Genomic DNA, 20678 nt, shown 5'->3' on the forward strand with positions numbered 1-20678 from the left:
TCCCTTCACTTTTCAGACACGTAGTATTAGAAATCCCTAAAATATCATCAAAATATTTTAGGGGGTTCTTTTATGTTAACAGAGTTTGGGTCAACTGCAGTAATAAGTAACCGTCTGATTAAAGTGAATTCATCTTTCCCTGCATATTCATATTCTCTTCATAAGAATGACCTTTCTAAATTCTCTATATAAAATGCACAGCTTGAAGTTAAGAACTGGCAAGAACTTTGGCCTCAGACATTATGGGAAAATGCTGATCCTCCCAGGGAGATGCTGATGTTACATTTTATTCTTCTGCTTCCCTTTTTTTCCTGTCATGTGAGAAATCCTGTTTGTACTGAACTTAAAATCCCTTTCAGCTTCCAACAGAAACTTAATGATGTTGATTTGTTTGGCTTCTCAGGCCGTTTTTAGGAAAACAAAATATTTGGACCCAGGTAACAGATAAGCAGTAACCCTCTGTTTTTAAAACACCGCATATTCAGGATGGGGTAATGGGGCAATTCTAAGACCTTTGGCAGGACAGAGGTGATAAGAGCTTTTTTTAAATGGCATGTGCTAATATTTTCCCATAGCTACTTGTAACAGTAAGGACAATCGAGCCTTGTGCTTGTCTTAAATTTCGAATTGTTTTCATTGCTGTCCAGCGGGAGGGAGATGCATCGCAGTTTTCTGGATTGTATCAGGGTAGGTACTGGCGTTTTCACAGCTGAACTGAGCTGCCCTGGAGTGAGTTGTAGTAGAGTAAGAAAGAAGTCAGGCTGCAGAGCTTGTCTCCTTGCCAGTTTTTGTGTTTACTTTTCATTATGATTAAATGCCTGCAAAAATAAGTTGGTGATTGAATCCAGTCCTTAATGTGAAGGGACAAAATGGAACTGGGAGTAGGAAATGTCACGCCTGAATCCCTTAGCCATTAAATATCAAAGCTTTTGGTGGTGTCCCCTGCTGAACCCTTTCTCCTCACTGGAGGCCTGTGTCTTTGAGATAAGGTTTTAGGGAGTAACCCGCTTGGAGGGTCAGAGCAAAATCTTTGGTTTCCATGGAAGAAGGCAAAGTGTTCTGCCACATGGGAGGGGACAGTCAATGTTTGGGCTCTTGTTGGGAATGAAGTGCTAATTTTAGCAGTGTCAGACCAAAACAGGACCGCTCTTCTGTCATGGGTTGGAGATGGCTACCGTGGTGGTGTGTCTGCTTCTCCGGTCCCAGCAGAATGTACTGGCTTCATTGCAGGACCTGTCATCCAAATATCACAGAATCACAGAATTGTAGGGGTTGGAAGGGACCTCGAAAGATCATCGGGTCAGACCCCCCTGCCAAAGCAGGTTCCTTAGAGCAGGCTGCCCAGGTAGGCGTCCAGACAGGCCTGAAATATCTCCAGAGAACGAGACTCCACAATCTCCCGGGGCAGCCTGTTTCAGTGCTCTGTCACTCTCACTGTGAAGAAATTATTTTGCGTGTTGGTGTGGAACTTCCTGTGCTTTATCTTGTGGCCATTACCCCTTGTCCTGTCCCCACAAACCACTGAAAAGAGGTTGGCCAAATCCCTCTGTCTCCCACACCTCAGGTATTTATACACATTGATGAGATCCCCTCTCAGTCTTCTTTTCTTCAGGCTGAAGAGACCCAGATCTCTCAGCCTTTCTTCGTAAGGAAGATGCTCCAGGTCCCGTATCATCTTTGTGGCCCTCCGCTGGACTCTTTCCAGGAAATCCCTGCCTTTTTTTGTACCGGGGAGCCCAGAACTGGACACAGTACTCCAGGTGAGGCCTGACCAGGGCAGAGTAGAGGGGGAGGATCACCTCCCTTGACCTGCTGGCCACATTCCTTTTAATGCACGCCAGGATCCCATTGGCCCTCTTGGCCATGAGGGCACACTGCTGGCTCATGCTGGCTCATGGTCAACCTGTTGTCCACCAGGACTCCAGGTCCTTCTCCTCAGAGCTCCTCTCTGGCAGGTCATCCCTCAGCCTGTACTGATACATGCGGTTGTTCCTTCCCAGGTGCAGGACTCTACACTTGCTCTTGTTAAACCTCATTTGGTTTCTTCCTGCCCATCTCTCCAGCCGGTCCAGGTCTCACTGAATGGCAGCACAGCCTTCTGGCGTGTCAGCCACTTTTCCCAGCTTTATGTCTTCAGCATACTTGCTGAGGGCAGACGCTATTCCCTCATCAAGGTCATCGATGAAGATGTTGAACAAGACTGGACCCAGCACCGACCCCTGGGGAACACCGCTAGTCACAGGTCTCCAGCAGGACTCTGCGCCACCGATCACCACCCTCTGAGCTTGGCCAGTCTGCCAGTTCTCAACCCACCTTACTGTCCACTCCTCTATCCCACACTTTCTCAGCTTTGCTATCAGGATGTCATGGGAGACATTATCGAAAGCCTTGCTAAAGTCAAGGTAGATGGCATCCACTGCTCTCCCCTCATCTACCCACCTGGTGATGCCATCATAGAAGGCAATGACATTGGTCGAGCACAACTTCCCCTTGGTGAATCCATGCTGACTACAAATATGCCCCTCTGAAAACAGCTCATCCCTGGGGCTCGATCTGTATCATGCTCTGTTGCTACCCTTCTTGTCTCAAGCCCTTTCCCTATTCCTTGTGGTAGGCAAGGGTAGGTTCATCTAGTCTAACTCCAAATGTTTCAATGTCTATGTCTATGTGGGAATTATCCACCCTGATGCCTCTTTGCTGTCAGCCCAATGGAGAGAACAAGAATTTCATCTACCTGTTAAAGGATGAAACAAGTAGTACCCTGGAAATACCATTTTTGCCATAAAACACATCTACATCACCAGCTCAGGCTTCCTAAGGTCAGTCCTACCCATGTGTTATTCCCATGAGCCAACCTCTTAAAAATGGCACTAAATCCAAATGAATGGTTTGGGCTTGGCTTTTTCGTTTGGATATGTGTTTCAGTAATACTTTGTGTAAATAACACATATCTCCCATTTGATAATTCCTAGTACTAGATTTTCTGAAGTGGATGGATGTGATAAAGGCCCACTGCCTAAAATATGCCAGGAAGCCCCCGTACTTTCTGTAATTCCTAGGAAAGGGCTTATGGTTTCCATTTCAGGGACTGTCTTTAGCTGCCTTGTAGTCTAGGAAAAGATCACACTTTGCCTTCAAGTAGGCAAGTATTATGGTTCTGCTTTAGTCTTTAATTCAGAAATCTATTGTGCCTTTTTGTTGCCCTAACTGAGGATGTACTTCTAAGTAAATTAGAAGCTCTGTATAGATGCTATCAGTGACACTGATATTAAAGACCTAATTACAGATCTGTGAGATCTGTTTTGGCTGTCACTTGTTCAGCAGCCCACATCCCATCATCACCTGTTACAGTGTCTGTGCTTTTGGCCACAACATGGGTTGTGCTGCCAATCTGTTTTTCCCATGAAGGAATTTAATCCGTAGTCCCAGATCTTTATAAAGGGAGATGAGTTGTGGTGCTATCCTCTGGTTTTGTCTGGGGCTATATCCCCAGAAGCATCAGGACACCTGGCAGGAAAGGAGTTAATGCATTAGAAAGGCATCGCTGCAGACTGCTGGTGGTTTGGGGGGTGGGGGTAGGGGGTGTTTGTTTTTTTCCTTTAATCTTTGGTATTGCACAAAACTCTTTCCTTGATTTAGAAACTTTAAGCTAGTCCCCTGGCTTTGGGATAATAAAACAAACTCTTCCTGTAGAGTGGCAAAAATAAATAAAGCATGTCCCTTGCTTTTGGAATATGTGCAGAACAGTCACTTTTCTTCAAGAAAATATCAACACATCTAGTCCACAGTCTGGCCAGGATTAATACTAATAATCCATTTCACCTCTGGCAGGGTTGTGCTGTGGTCTTTGTATTTAGGCCTGGTGCTTTAAAACTTCTCCACGCTGCTCCAGAGAGACACTGGTCCTTTTTTTCTGGTGACTGTTGTGGTGATACTTATCTGGTGATACTTGTCTGGTTTTCTCAGGGATCCCACTCTGAGGGTCCTTTTCCCAGGTAGAGCCCAGTAGGAAGCTGGTGCAAAGGCAAGGCACCAACGTCTTTTCCTCTTTTCAGGAAAAAAAGATAGGACCCTGAATCTATCTTGGTGTTTGGCAGTGGTGCTTCAGCTCCACTAGAAACAACATTCAATGAGCACAGAATGATGGGGAAGCACGAACACTACAACAACACCATTATCTTTGAGGAACCTTTGAGGAGCTTTCTCTGTAACAAATTTTCTTAAAACAAACAAAAACCAAACCCCAACCAACCAACCAGAAAAAAAGGGGGTATCAGGTCCCTGTCCTTGCATTTTTAGGAAGCAAAAAATTGTGTGGCTTAAGAGCAGCTCTTTCATCATTTTATAACTTAGAAGTTCGGTCACTTAGTAGAAGAACTTCTGCATTATTAAACAGATATTGATGTTAATGATGGCAGGATGCTGGCAAGAAAATTACCAAACGTTAAACTCGTGGGCTAAATGTGATTAAATCTCCTTGATCCATGGAGGAAGTCTAGTTTAGATTGCTGCTAAGTACTTTTACTCATTAGTATGGAAGTAGATCTTTCGTGTGTATGTGTGGGTGTTTTTGTTAAATTGAGACACAGAAAGGATAAGAGAGGGACACAGCTGGATTTTTTCCAGCCTTAGACTCACCCTTTTCTTTTTGCAGACATTATGGATGAGACTTGAAAGCACACATTTATCATATAATCAGAGTGGAAAATAATTCAAGACCTCTTGCTATCACCCCTTTTCTTTACCATGTTAATTTCCAGAATCTATTCTCAAGAATATCTGATGCTAATATTAACTCTGAGTTCTGATGACAAACAAGTCAGCGCTAAAATTGTACTCTTTGTTGCAGATTTCTGGTACCCCTTATGTTTACAGGTGAGCTATCATGACAGTCTCTAAGTTTCTGAAACCAAGGAAAACTTTTTCTCGCACAGAATTTATCACATTTTAAAATCTCACAGCTTCCACTGCCGTCAAGAAGAGAGAGAGGAAGCTTGAATGTAAACACTGATTTGCTCATGGAAAATATAAAAGCATGTGAGGTCATTTGGGAGAAGAATTATCTCCAAAATGATCTCATACTAGAAGGACCCGTTTATTAAGTTCAAGCTTGGTTTCATGCTGGAAACATTGCATAAGAAACAGATGCACTTTTTTAGCAGATTATCTATCATAGTTTCCATAGTGCGTATGATTCCAGTGGGAACTGTGAGCCAAACATCAAAGGATAAATTGCTTAAGAGTTTATTGCCCCCATAAATCTTCTTTGAATATGAGATGTGTATACCAAAGAACCATTAGCTGTTGTGGTGATGAGTAGTTTCTCCCTGGTGTGAGGGTCCCAGAATTTTATTTGGGGCATGGACTGTGCCTGTAAGGGTTGGCCTCCAAGTGGTCTGTTTCTTCCAAAAAGGTCCCCTCTTCGGTTAGTTGATGTGACATCTCTCACCCCATTCTTGTAAGAATCAAATGCCATGCTTAGAGGCAATGTGGTGCACTGCATCTTTAAGCATTTAATCTCTTTAACCTTACCACAAGCTGGCTTTTTGTGTTATTTTCAAAATACCTATGGAGTTTGCATAGGAATAGGAAGTCTTCAAAGGAGTGCTCTCTTCAGCAAACGCTGGACAGGGTAGCTCCTGGCTAAAACAGCATCATTTGGATTTATTGCAGTCATTCTGCCCAGAGAGGGGGAAGCCACAATGGTCCATCGTATTTGATGGAAAGTATCTTGTCTGCAACCTAATCTGAAACCTTGAGGTCTTGTTTTGCATGCTGACAAGACCAGGGTTTTGCTAGATGAGGGGACCATTGTTTCTCTCAGATCAGTACATCCTGTCCTATGAAGACAGTCTGATTCCTATGAAGACAGGCTGAGGGAGTTGGGGTTGTTCAGCCTTGACAAGAGAAGGCTCCAGGGAGACCTTACAGTGGCCTGCCAGTACCTAAAAGGGGTCTGCAGGAAAGCTGGGGAGGGTCTCTGTCAGGGAGTGCAGTGATAGGACAAGGGGTAATGGCTTTAAAATAAAAGAGGCTAGATTTAGATTAGATATAAGGAAGATATTCTTTACTGTGAGGGTGGTGAGGCACTGGCACAGGTTGCCCAGAGAAGCTGTGGATGCCCTATCTCTGGAGGTGTTCAAGGCCGGAACAGATGGGGCTTTGGGCAACCTGGTCTGGTGGGAGGTGTCCCTGCCCATGGCAGGGAGGTTAGACCTAGATGGTCTTGAAGGTCCCCTCCAACTGAAACCATTCCATAATTGTATGTTTCTGTGATTCTAACAAAGGATTTTGTAAGTAATTTCATCTGTGGCGTCCATAGCAAATGTATCTGTAGGGGACTTACTGTTCAGAGAACAAGGTGCAGCACCATATCTACTACTCAGTGGAGGCAGGCAGGAACATAAAATACCTCTAATATGTTCTTAAGACTTCAGTTTCTGGTGCTGATCAATGAAACATTTTAATTGGCTTGTCTGAACAGCATAAACGTATTTCTGAGTATTTGCAACCTCCAAGAGCAACTCTGTAGTAAAACACAAATGTGATGGGAGATTGAATCAGGTCGTTACATCAGCACTGCTGAGTGCTTTGTTTCAAATAGCTGTTGAGGTTGTTCCCAGGTAAAGTATGGTTTCCTGCATTCCTGCTGCAGTCTCACGTGGCTTCAGAAGGTAACTGAGGAGGGAAGGTGGCTTCAACTATATAGGCTAAGCTAAGAGGTCCATTAGCCCAAGAAACTCAAGCAGAATCTGATTTTGGCCATCTTACTTGTTAGTTAAAGGTTGTATTTGAGGTGAGATCATAAGACCTTCCTCTATGCAATGGTCTTCCATCGATGTGTCCACATTTGGGATGACTGTGAAAGCAGAAAATATTTAACGAAATGAGTGAGGGAGAAGGTGAACTGCAGTAAGAAAAGGGAGTCAATGAATATACTGCTAGTCAGAGCAAGATATTTATATATGCTCTTGCTGTTCAGAACAGAGGTACTAAATTTTAGATATCTAAGAAGAAAACTTCCAATGTTACAGGTCAAAAGACATGATAAGGAAGTTTGCTATATATAGATAACATTAGCAGGTAACATTGAGCAGTTCTACCTTAATTTAGAAAAGTGCAAAGAGGAAAATCTTGCTTTGAAAGAACTGCAAAATGCATCTTTATAAATGATGACCAGAACTGGTGTTTGAGTAGGAAATGAACATTTTCTTGAAACAGAGATACTTTATAAGATAAAAGCTTCATAAAAAGGGCATTTTGTGCTGAAGAATTGCAGATCTCTGGGGTACTTCTCCATGTTTTGTTATCTGTTTCACAAAATGACAAGCTGATGGGGTTGAAAAGTCAAGACTGTTTATATAGATAGAGTCCTTGAAAATCATCACAGGTGGGTAATTTCTAAAAATAGCATTGCAAGGCACTGAAATGCTACATCACTTCAACAAAAAGAGGCTTGAAAAAGGAAAGATGATTCTTAAAGTCATTGCAGACTCATCCTTTATAATGCCTGAATCTTTGAGAGATGTACTTCATTTTTAAGTAATAATATCCTAAAATGATTGTTATTTACAAAGGATCCTGCTGGTGATGGACAGACTATGAGTGCTCTCACTGTCTTCATTCTCTGGGTCAGACCTTTGTAAATCCAGAGTCTCCAGCCGCTGTAATTTTTCTTAGCACATGATATGACCTAATGCTTGTTTTCTGCCCCCCAGACAGTTGGCTCCTATGTGAGCTGTCAGAGAAAATCGTTTTGGAGTCTGAAGCAATTTGCTTTTCATACAGCTGTGTTTCAAAGCCGTCCTCCTGTTGGGACCCTTTGGGTAGGACACTGGCTTTGGTATGTGTATAGGGGGACATACTTTTTGGAGAGATTGTAGCCTGAGCAGCACAGAAGATCAGATTGATTTGGCCATTGGCACAGGGTGTCCCTCCAGCACACCCAGTGGATTTACGCACTGACTCACGTTGCTGTTCCCTGCTGGTGTGCTGGCTGTGGGCTGCCGTAGGTGCAGGATGTGGGAGCTGGGAGCTTTTCCTGCTGCTGGAGAATGCCACAGAAATGCTTCTTCTGCCTTCGCTCGAGATTCGGCTTCTCCACGTGATTTTTTCTCACTTAGAAAATGAGGACATCATTAGCCAGAAAGGTGAGAGAGGTCAGCTGCCATCCTGAATGAATACTGCTGCTTTATGCTTTCTATCAGAGATGTTCAGAAGTTACTTGTGGGGCAAAAGATGTTCTGAGGGTAAAAGAGCCAATATTAATACTAATTTCTCCTTTGCTTTTGGAATTCTGGTGGTGGGGCACAGTCTTATTTTCTGGACTGTGTCCGAGCAGGGTAAGAGGGCAGAAAGCTGATTACATGGGTCTTGAAGGAAAAATGTTTGTATGTGTTTTGGTGGAGGAACTGGCACTATTTCAAACTGAGGAGAAATGCTGTAGTCAAATAATGAACTTTTTGAGGGTTGAGGGGGTTAGAAGCAAGCAGTGAGTTTTCTACAAAGAACAGGAAAAGGAAGAACAAAATGACCTTTAAAGAAATTTGTAAAACTCAGAGAAAACAAACAATATAAAAAAAAAAAAAAAGTCCAGCTTAGTAAAACAAGTGAATGCATTTGCTCTGCAGTGGTGGCAGACCACAGAATCAAAATGATCAAATGAAAAATGTTTTTCAGCTTTCAGTGATGTCCATTGAGGGAAAGAGAACTAATGGAAATGAGGCTTGGAAGAGGAAAATAGCACAACAACAGGAGGGCAGCTCAACTGAGTGACTCAGAGGGTGTTTCTCTGATTATTACCTTGTTCTTTTATAGTACATGGAGCTGTAGATCTGGCAAAAAGGATTTTTAATGAAATTCAAGACAGTCAAATTAGTGAATATCCCTAAAACAACACAAGGCAGGAAATGTAGCACCCAAATTTGATAACAGTTAGAACAATATGGTCTAGGCAATATGGATTCATCAGCTGAGTTTCTGTATGATCGAAAGACTTTGAACTTGTACTGAAGGAAAGACGAATTAAAAACATAGAAGGAGATGGAAAATAATCTAATGCTTTTATTTGAAAAGAGCTAATTTTCTACAAAGGGGAAAATGAATAGATTTAGTCTTTATTTCCATATTGCCTTGAAAATCCTAGGAACTGTAGGAGGTTGTTATGCTGTATCTCCATAACCACAGTAGGCTGCATGTCTGTGTGTACAGGCATTAATGGGAATTATATGCTGGGCAAGAGGTCAATCTTATATACTAAGCCAGGCATCTGTCATGGTCCAAAATTAATTAACATTTTTTATTAATGACTTGGAAAGTGGAGTAGAGACTAAGTTTATTCACTGTGCAGCCATTGCCAAAATGAGATAGGAATAGCTTTGTAAACATTGAAGGATGGGATTAAAATTAATTTGTTTTGAACAGATAGGTCTGAAATAAGATATAAGTCAAGTGCAAAATACTGTATTTGGTTATCAGCTAATCCCCATGATAGGGGTAGGTTGTTATACAGCAGTTCTGCAGAGGAAGATGGAGTGATTATTTTTTCACTCGGATTTAATCCTTGATTCAGTGTTTCGTGTGTTATATGGGAAGCAAACACCATACCAGTGTGTATAAACAGGGGTGCTGCATACGAGACTTGCAAAGTAGTCGCCTGCTCTACTTAGCTCTGTGGAGTCTTTAGGAAAAGCACTGTGTCCGTTTTTGGGCAATTCAGGAAAACATCAACAATGATCAACCAGAAGTTCACAGACTGCAATGTATAAAAAAAAATGTCTGAAAGAACTGGGATTGTTTAATTTACAGAAAAGAAGATGCAGGAGAGATGCTCCAAATTTGTTAAGTATGTCCACAAGCAAAGAGTTAATATAATACTCTGTGTTCACAGCAAAGACTGAAAAAAAAAAAAAAAAAAAAAAAAAAAAGAGTGAAAAGGAGACAGGTTACACATCAGGATTTCTTTGACAATAAAGATAATGAAGCAGTGAAGTAGATTGCCTAGTCTGTATTTACCTTCCAGGGACAGCAATCTCTCAGCTTTGTTAAGTAGCCATCCCTGGAAGAGCACAGCTGTCGCTGATCCTGGCTGTCAGGATTTTCTGCCTGTGCCTTGTGTGATTTGTAAGCTCTGCTACAGCTGGGCACAAGGGCTCACACACTGGATAAGGAATGAGTGGAGAAAGTGGCTGTGAGTTGTTCTGGAAGGAGGAATAGCATGGAGATGGAGAATTGCTGGAGAGTCTGGTAGTGATGTATTTTGCTACTAAGTGGGATACATCTCCTGTATATTCTAACTGACCCAAAAAGATGTGATGGAATTTGCTATAAACTGTCGGGAGAAAGAATCAAAAAAATGTATGGAGTCCTCTGTTGCCTGTCTACTTTACATACAAGATGCTCAGAAAATACAGTGATTAATAGCAATGCAAATTCTCTGGTGTGTACACAGCCCATGTATCTGGAGACGCAAGGGGACTGCAGGATTATTTGCAAATCCCTCATGTGAGGAAAAAGGCAACTCTGACTGGACTGAGTGCTTCTTAAATCCAGCCTTTCTTGGAGATGACAAGAAGTATGCTTCTTGGACAAAACCGCGCAGTTGCAACTGCAGATGAATTACTTCAACAAGACGTTTTCTTTCCTGCTAGCTAATTCGTACATCATGTGGCCCATGGAGCTGAAAATTGCTCATTCTGTACACTCATTAAAATAACGAGCAACATCTTTGCAAGCGTGGTGGGTAGAGTTGTTCGCTTCGGTGTGATGAGGAGCTTGCTCTGGCAGCCGTGGTGCAGCGCAGCCTGGCCGTGGGGTCTAGCCCATGCTGATGGGAGGAAGACGTGGGGAGGAAAAACCTTGGCATTGACTGTTAGGCATAGGGACCAGTCCTTCAGCTGGCATTGCTTCTTTGTTGTGGTTGTCTGACGTGGTAAGAAGCAGGAAGATGTATGTTGGCCAAACAAACACCTAAATATGTGGACAGAAATGAACCTATGCACTTAGAAAGTACCTTCATATGGTCTGATGGAAAACCCAGTTAAGTTACAGAGGCTCATTTGGCATACATAGCTGACATTTACCCTTTTCCACCTGTTCTCTTTTTCCAGGTCTCTAAAATAAGCTTTTTTAAATGGACTGCAAAAAGTGTGTATGTCCAGAACAATTCGATTTTCCTTCCTTCATTTCTCTCTTTCTCTTTTTGCTTTAGTCTGTATTACTTGATAATGCTGCGTTAAGATAGGACCGGATGAATGGTTAAATCAGCAAAGCCAAGAAATGGTAGCTTTAGGTGGGAGGGGGTGAATGAACTACTGCAAATATAGTAGAAGGGTAAACTGGATTTGGCAATAATAGAGAAATTTCTGTATCCTTATGATCACTTTTGAATAACCATTAGTCACATTACGAAAATAACTTTGTCCTGGTGGCATAAGGAAAAACTGTAACTCGCTGGTATTGAAAGAAACTTCATTATTAAAGAAATTTCATTCCTCCTATTTCAGCCTCCTCTTAGAGGACAAAGACCACAACTTATAGAAAGTAGTCCACAGTAGAATAGAAAAAATATCCCTAAGTCTTGTGCAAATGACAAAAATAAGTTTGATGTGGCTGCTAAATGGCAATGAAAGGAGAAGAAATGATTTTACTCTTGCTTCTGTGGCGAGGCTTTAAATACAAGTGTGGGGGAAAGACAAATTTGTGTCCTTGATCAAGTTCTTCCCTGAAATGTATGCGCTTGTAGAGAGAATACCAGAGTGCAGGAAGCCGTGGGTAGACAGCTTCGTACCATGAACTCATTCTGCAGAGAAAACTCTCTTTTTCTAAATGTTTACATTCATTCAGCAGTGTAGAAATCCACTGTGCATTGTGTCTTGAGCTAACATGTGCACATGCATACGGCAGCATGTGGGCAGCCCTGCACTTCATGCATGCGGATGGGGGGCCGGGCAGGAATGTGCGGCTACACATCATTGTGTGGGAGCCAGCTTGGGCACACTCAGGCCTGTCGGTCTCAGCTAGAAACTCTTTCAAATGTTTTTTTTCTGGAGTAAATGCACAAGAAACAAGGTACTATGCAACATAAGAAGCACTAGCCAAAGGAAGGAAGGAGGGATGGAGATTTTACTCTCATTACTTGAAGAGGGCACTACTGAAGACATGGTATGGTTGCTACCCCAAGGATATTTTATTTTGGGCAGGGAGGGAAATAGGGAAGTTTGGGCTTTGTTTTTGTTTTCTAGAAAGCTCAGTCTGGGCAGACTCCTCGGTGCAAATATACTCGTGGTTGTGAAGACAATTAAGCCCAGTGTAAGACCTGAAGCAAAAAGCAAAAATAACACAATGGAACTTTGCAATAAAATACTTGTGATATGACCGAAGTGCAAGTTTCTTTCCTATCATAAGTGTGTGCGAGGTCTTCAAGGATGAAAGCCTGATGTGAGTTAGGTCTACTATGTGCACATGAAGACATGTTTAAGGGATTAACGTTTCTGGGTGAAAGGAGTGGAGAAAGACAGAGTGATGGCATTGAGAAAGATGGGATAACAAAAGAAACAGAAAGGGGTCATGACCTAAGCATTATGATCAAACGGAGTTAATCAGAACTCATGTCAGTGAGTTATCTAACCCTCTACCTGTGAATATTTATATATATGTTAATGCATGATTCTAGATTCACTTTATTTCTTATCTCCCACTTTTTAACATTCTAAAGGGTGAAAAAAGAGAGACTGTTGAATATCACTTCTGTTCCCTGCACATTTCCTAGTGGTGATGAGTTGCTGTCTGAACTGTGACAGCAAGTATTTCTCACCATCTGTGTGGGCATACCAACTACATCCTTTCAGTCAACTGAAATATAACTTGGGCTTGTGTCTTCTTTCCTCACTCCCTGCACTTTGGCTTTGCTGGAAGGAAATGGGGACATTCATGGTACATGGTACTTGGTACATGGATGGGAAAGGAAGTCGCAATTTGGTGGTGGGATTAGTGGGATGGTCTGCAGAGCCCAGGTGTCCTGTTAGTGTGCAGCAAAGACCAAGTAACTTCTCCCTCTCCTGCATCCTCTCTCTCTCTCTCTCTTTCATTTTTTTTTTATTTGTTTGTTTGTTTGTTTGTTTTCCTGGTGACACTTCATTTAGGTAGTAAGCATTTGTTTCACTTCATTGGGACTGCTTGGGGGTTTGAACACCCTAATATTTACTAGAGCTCAAATGTTCTTTCAGACCTAGAAGTTATTTTATACCTAATTTTATTCTGTATTTCCCTCTGCTTCAAAGATAGTGATCATGTGCTTTTAATACATTAATGTTTCTTTAATACTTACTCTTTGCAAAGATTCAGCATTGCCAAAATCAATAGTTTGAATTAAATTAAGCTGTAAATTAGTAATTTTACAACAGTCTTCATTCTGACACTATCAGAGGAGACGATTATCTAGCAAAAAAAGTGGCAGTTTTGCATGTCAGCAGACTTGTTTGGATTTTTGTGTCGGGAAACAAGTTTAATTCTATAGATTCTGATCGATAAAGTATGTGAGACGTTTACTTCAGTGACAATTTTCATGTAGACCAATGCTGCAGCTCTAGGTAGTAATGCCACCCAGTGGAGGAGTGGTGAATGTGAAGCTAACAACAACAACAAAAAAAAAAGTAAAGTAAAAACACTAATTTTTCTGAAGAAATTAAGATTTTACTAATTTTCCTTAATTAGTAATTGTCTTTCTGTTTTCTTATTTAAAAAAAACAGTATCTGAAATTTTATTGTTTTCTTCTCAAGTCATTTTGCTCTCTTGCTGTTAATAAACTAATAGCTGTATATTAATATCACATAAAAATTGTACAGACAATGCAGTTCATATCATGTATGAGATTCCATGATTTCAAACATAATTTTATCTTTGGATAGAGTAACAATTAATGCATCTCAATCTTTTATGAATCAGATGTTTGAAAAAAAAAATAAGAGCAATCAAAATGTTTTTTCTTATATTGAAATGTTCTTAATATACTTAATAATTCCTGATATGCAAAAGAGAAAATGAGTTGTGTTGAAAATTTAAAATTCAATTTTACTATTAATGATATATTTTTCCCAGGAGAAAAAGCTCAGTTCACAAGTTCCTATGTACTTAAACTCCAGAAAATAATGTTTTCTGGAGGAAAACTAGAAAAACGTGAGTTTTTTTTTTTTTTTTTTTCCTGGTGAGTTCTAAATGCACATTTTTGGGATCTTGAGATCTAATCAGTAGTGAATTTGTCCTGAAATCACTGATAAAATATAATTATGAATTTACAGTCAGATATGTTTCTTTAGGAACAGTCACATAGTGGACCACCCGCCCTGAAATTCTTGGGAAGCTCTTGGGTTAACATCGTTAACAAGGGAAGAATTTTGGCAAGTTGCATATTTCTTTGAATATATTTGTGCTGGTATTTCAGCCTACAGAGATGCGCATCACACTGCTTGTTACCTGCTAACTTGGTGTTACTTGAGCATTACTGGGATAGTACTGAGCATTATTTGGCATTGCAAAGGCTGCTCAGGCTGCTGGGGCATGGTGGGGTTTGCTGTGTGCTGGTTGCTGGAGGCAATGAAGGCACCTGAGAAGGAGCATGGGTGTGTGGAAGGAAGCACCTGGATTTAATAACTTCAGTTCATCCTTCACCATTTCCTCTGTCTGTAATGGTCTGGTTGGATTGTACCAGCTGGGTGGGAACTGAAGCAGAGCAATGACTGGTGCTCCAATTTCGATGTCGAAATGCTGCTTGTGCCCACTGTCAGGTCTCATGGTGAGAGTTTGTTAGATCTGCTCACGAGCTGCTGAAAAACAAGTTAATTTCTCAAGTAATTGATTGCTTGGCAGGTGGAAAGAGATCAAATTACTTGCACTTACGTTACTTGGCAATCTTACTGTTTCTGTTGTGTTGCGAGGGCGACAGCATCCATCATGGTTCACAACCACACTGCGGTTAGTCACAGGCTGGCCTGCATCAATGCTGCCCAGATTTTGGAAAACTAAATCCTCCCAGGCAAGCTGAAGCCTTTGCCACCCCAGCCAACTGATGCTGAAGGGCCACTACTTGATGCCTGTGCATATTGGACTTATTTGGAGCTATAGCTGCAGGCATGTGAAATACCACCTGACAGTGTATGAGTGTTTCGCCAAGTCCCTCTGCTACAGTTTGGATTTTCCCATCGCTGTTTTCCCCTGCCTCCAGTTTGATGTCTTCATCCCCACCCAAGGTCTGCAGTCCCTCCTGGCGTGGGTGGTGGGGAACAGTTTGGGGACATTGAGAGGCTGCCCCACCATGGGCAGCAGGAACAAGAATGGATAGAAGAAAGCCAGCATAGGCTTCAGTGGATCTCCTTGCTTTGTAGCTGCTGTTTCAGCTAGAAAACCTGTTTGTGACCAAAACCTCAGCCCAACGATTTTTTGGGGGGTCCGCTAATCAAAAGATTTTTCATCTTTTTTGAGCTCCTCGTGTTCCATTCCTTTTTAAAAAAAAAAAACAAAAAACAAAAAAAAAAAAAAAAAAAAACAAAAAAACAAAAAACAAAAAAAAAAAACAAAAAACAAACAAACAAACAAAAAAAAACACAGATAAATCATTATATGTTGTATTTTACATATAGGAATAGGGAGAGAAGTGATTGATTGGGAGTTAGAAAAGTACACTGTTTTCCTGAGCAGGTTGTCAGGCCTCCATACTGATTGCTTTTTGTGGTAGAAGAATGACTAATATATATATATTTTTGAAATGATTCATTTAAAAGAGCTCTGCTGGGTGATGTTCTTTATTTCCTGTGTGTTCGTACATGGCATTTCGTTGTGACTCTGAAAGGAACAGCAAGACATGATTAGAGCATGTACTGATGGAGATGTATTGATGTTAAACAAGCAAAAAGCTGAGGTCTGTGAGTCAGGAAGTGAGTCTTTTGCAGCCTGTTTGCTGCAAAACATGCAGCATCAGTTTTGAAACGTTTGTTTCATCAGTGTGGAAGCTGGATTCCTCAGAAAGTCAATGATATACGTATTAACCTTACCAGTCTCAGATTAATAGAGTATGTGTATGCAGCTACGTAAAATAAAAGGAAACGTCATTCTTGTTTGTTTATGTACAAGTATATACAAGTTTATGCGTATTTAACCATAGCAGAGCTACCCTGGTTGCTGCACGGGACATCTGTGATGCAACGAGTGTCAGTGATTCACTGATACAGAACATGAGGACGCGTGTGATGACTCATTTCTTCCCTCCCGCTTTCTTATTCCACTAATCTGAAGAAAAGCTTAACAACTTGTACCAGAATTTAATGAACCATAAATACAAGCCCTAACAGTATGACAGTGAGATGTATTTGATTGTGGATTGTTTCCCGTAAAATTCCTTTAAGAGAAATAAGATTACATTTATTTTCCTCCAGATAAAGAAGAATGAACTAGACAAAACACTGGAGAATTGCTGCAGAGATGAAGAATTCAGCAGTGTCAATTTCTGATACCCAACTACAGCAAAGCTTGATAGTTTTGGGGAAAAAGATAAATGGAAAATGAAAAGAAAGCTGTGCTCTTCAAAACTTTGAAAAAAAAAAAAAGCCTTCTAAAATTTCTCCCATTTACAAACAGAAATTTTCACTTGACCACTTCTGACTTTTCCCACAAATCTGGAAATAAATAAAAAAATAAATTTGGAGAAAAAAAAAAAAAAAAAGTAAAAATATCGGATTTTTTCCTCTGAGAAGGAAAAAGCTGGGCACCTGCTGCGCTGGTTAATATGGTATCTGCTTTAGTAAAAGGTTTAGACGGACTAGTGCCTCTATAAAGGTTTAGATTTTTCTGTTGGATTTTTCCCTTCCCCTTTGGTGTCTCTGACTCAAAATGATTGATTTTTGCTTAGCTTGCCATTTGATGTCAGTTGTGATTCAGCTTTTCAGGAGGGAAGAACTGTATTTCAAAGACCACATGAGGGAGTTCTGTGCTGTGTATCTATCTGCAGGCAGATCTCTTGCTAATATGGGACACTTCAGCTTCATGGTTTTACCTTGTAGAAGGCAAACACTTTCTTCAGCAGTTCTCAACTTTTTCCAGACCGAAGGAGTCTCTCATTAGCTCAAGGCTGTTTTCAGTGGATACTATTTGGAATTTATTGCTTAATAATGGCAGATGCTGAGTTCTGGCACACAGGCATCCCACCCTGTGCCCCGTACACCCTTGAAGTGTGTGTGTTGTGGGAAGGCAAGTGAGGAGAAAGCAGGTGTGGTTGTTTTATTTACTTTCTGCTTTCCTCTTTTCCCACCTGTGTAAGTGCAAGTGTGGTTAGATCTTACCTGAAAAGAGCCATTATATCACACTAACTCTAGTTCATGTTACAGTGTCTTCTCTGTCAGAAGTGTTTGACAAACCCTGTTTATTTGGCATTTTAGATTTCTGTCAGTAATCTCAGAGTATCACCCTATCTGCTTTACAGGAGATGCTTTGCTTTAAGGCTTGCATATACAAATTCCTTGCAGGTGCATGGGTAGGCAGCTGCTGCACACTGCTAGGGATCCTCTGAAGGCCCGTACTATTCAAGCGTTAAAATGAGTTCTCTGGGGTGGATGCTGCCAGAGCTAGACTTTCAGCAATTCATCCACTACCTACTGTTCCCTTGAGGAACTGGAGCCTATTTTTTTTGGAGGAAATAATACCACACATTTAAAGAGCAATTTGAAGAGCCCTGCAGAGAGCATGGCAGTCACTTACCGGTCACTCCAGAGAGGAAAATTACATGTTTGAGAGGATGTTACAGGAGACTTGCAAGGAGCAACCCACTGTTTGGGGAGCAATGTCATCTCTCCCTGAAGTGTGATTCAACAGGCGTATTTCAGCTACTTTTCCTAGCTACAGATGGCTTAGCACTATGCTGGGTAGAGCAAAGTACATCTATAGTATGTCTTTAAGCCCCCTACTGCCAGCTTTTCCCATTTTCCCAAGTGGCATCTATGCCAAAGATGGAAATATTTTATATGTATATATATATAATTTCCCCTACAGTATCTCGTCTGTGCATTCACTCCTCTTTCATGAAACTCCAGAGGTCGTAATTCAAAGGCTGCAAGGAGTTGAAAACACTGACATGTTTAAGGCAGTACGATGTGTGGTGATCGTACAGAGCTCTGTCAGCTAGCCAACGCACTTTAGTTTGGTCAGTGAGAGTAATTGAAAAAGAGTTAAGGTGAAGAAAGCATGCTGTCTGACGAGAGAAGTAAATGATCAAGCAACCCCCTCAGCACTCCCTAAATAGCTTCAAATAGTTCCAGGAAACCTTTGTTTCATCCGAACGGAGAGATGTGAAATTAGACTTGAGAAGAATTAGCTTCTTGGAGCAGTCTCAGTGGAGCAAACGATAGAATGTGTTTTTGTATGGTGATAGGATTAAAACATACAAGGAACGCAGCTGCTGGGTCGCACCTCTCATTATAAGAGCACTACACTCCGGTGCCCTGTAAAACATGGTAAACACTCCACATTGGAATATCCATTGCAGTCAGCCAATGTGCAGATTGTTTCCACCATACGCAGCCCCAGAGGAGATAGTCTTCCATGCTGTGACTTGCATCTCTTCTTCCGAAGTTTAAAAATTTCCATTTTTTTATGGAGCGAATGCTTGTGTTTTGTGGAATTGGCAAGTGCGTTTTTAGCTATATGCCCAAACAACTTTTTATAGTTTTGGTCAATCTGCAAATGACAATATGCCAGCTTTCTCCATTTCTTACAGCTCACTTACCCTTTTCCATTTTTCTTTTTTTCTCCACCCCCACAAAATATTTCCTCTCTTACAAAGTGTTTCCTAGCCACAACCACCCTTGCCATTCAAGTGGCAATACTAACTTGGGGGTTGAACCAGATGATTTTTAATGTCCCTTCCAACCCAAACCATTCAGTGATGCTAATGTATCAATAACCTCTGTGCTTGACAAATTGCACATTTTCCTCCCAGAGCTAGCCTCTATAACTGCCCAAAATTTCTGGAGCCTTTTCAGTTTCTGCTCACACATATTGTCCAGGATTTTGTTTGTTAGATGTTGGGCAAATTGCTGCAGACACTTCCCCTCTAAGAAACAGAAAGGTGGGAAGCATGGCTCTGCCATCTATCTAACTGATGATCTTCCCAAACCACACAGATATACAACTTCTCTGGATTCAGTGACATCTTTCCATTAGCCAAGCTTTCAGCAGAAGGCACCATAACTTGGAAGGCTGAGTGTTAAGTTAGGCCTCTGGGTACAACAAGGATTTTAACCTTCTGCCAAGCTTTTCCACAAGATACAGCAGTTACTGCCTTGTAACAAGTCAAATACACCTGACAGTGCTGCTGATGAATTTATCAATACAACCTGAGGAGCTGCTGGCTGCAAGGATAAATCCCTTGCAGCTGGGGCTTGCATGGTACTTCTTGTGCTGAGTGGTGCTCCCAGCTTAGATTTCTGTCACAGATCATTGTTTTGAGTACCAGGACAACTTGTAGGAATATTGTCTTTGTCATCCTCCAGTGCTGCTGTTTCTGCTGCTTTTCACAGTTTTCCATCACTGTGCAATCCTGCTGGTCACTCTACTGAGTTAAGGGCCACCTTAGCCATGTTTTGCCACAGTCCTGGGTGGGTTCCTCCTTCTGGTTGTCACAAATCATATCACAGCAGTAGCAACATTCCCAAGAAATGCTGCATGTGTGTCCATATAGCTATGGAAATTTTTGAATGAATCTTATAATGATACCTGATAAGGATATAATGAATGTTGCTTTACAGTAATTTCTGTTTATTTCCGCCGTTTCCAGGAGGATGTCTTTGTCTTACATTGGGTAAGATATTGGGTTAAAAATACTGTTCTGATGCTACCTGGGAGGTGCGGGAATATTGGGCAGAAGAATTTATTGTGAATGAAAAAAGAATGCTGTTTTTGTTGTTGTTGTGTGAGTTCTTTTGGCATACACAATTCAATTCCTGCAGGATATTAGAAGGTCAGGAGTTTAAATAAGTTAAAAAAAAAAAAAAAAAAAAAAAAAAAGATTAGATTAAAACCAAAATGCTTTCAATGTAGTTTGTGAAAGTCCTTACACTTTGCATTGCTGGAACTGAGTGGGAAAGCCAGAGAAAGGAGAACATCATCATTCCCCATTGCTTATGTGATCTTGTTGAACGTGTAGTACTTAGGGAGAGGACCTGCGACACACCAGTTCTCAGAGAGGTCTGTTCATAGGATAACAAAGTTAATTTTTAATGCTGTGGTCCTCCTAAAGGTGTCTTTAGGTTTTCAGGTATTGGTGCATTTACGTGCCCTCCTCAACTCCACAGCTACTCCAAAAGAGTTTTAGCACAGAAAAAAATGTAGAGATTTCTGACACATTGGGGGATGAGTTGCTTTTCTACAGGGAAAATCTGGAAAATTGATTAAAAATGGAAACTACTTTTAAATTTCATTGTAAATGCGCAAATAGTCGTCCATGATTGCTCGCTTCTCATAGTACTGAGTCTATCAGTACTGTTGTTTCATACCTCTGTCCTTATGAGCACATTAGGCATCAACATGACATCAGTATCTTGGAAACACCCAGAGATGTGTATGTAGGTCTCGTGTTAGAAGTGAAAGGAAAATTGCTTTATACTTAAGCATTATGACAATCGTCTTTATTGTT

The 20678-nt window shown here is 41.1% G+C and overlaps 1 protein-coding gene across 3 annotated transcripts in view; it reads left to right on the forward strand.

The window, feature by feature from the left end:
• The window catches only part of ARHGAP6 (Rho GTPase activating protein 6), a 310565-nt gene that overhangs the window by 79941 nt on the left and 209946 nt on the right, over window positions 1–20678 (forward strand). For 2 of the 3 annotated variants that reach the window (XM_032207443.1, XM_032207442.1), the window contains exon 1: window positions 11958–12162. The exons of the other annotated variant lie outside the window; for it this stretch is intronic. Coding sequence is in view for 1 of the 2 variants with exons in the window: in XM_032207442.1 (XP_032063333.1) it covers window positions 12034–12162 (129 nt within the window). In the remaining variant the exon portion in view is untranslated. Of the gene's footprint in view, window positions 1–11957; window positions 12163–20678 lie in introns of those variants that run through there. 3 annotated transcript variants of the gene reach the window in all.

This window comes from Aythya fuligula, chromosome 1, assembly GCF_009819795.1.
Source record: "Aythya fuligula isolate bAytFul2 chromosome 1, bAytFul2.pri, whole genome shotgun sequence".
NCBI lineage: Eukaryota > Metazoa > Chordata > Aves > Anseriformes > Anatidae > Aythya > Aythya fuligula.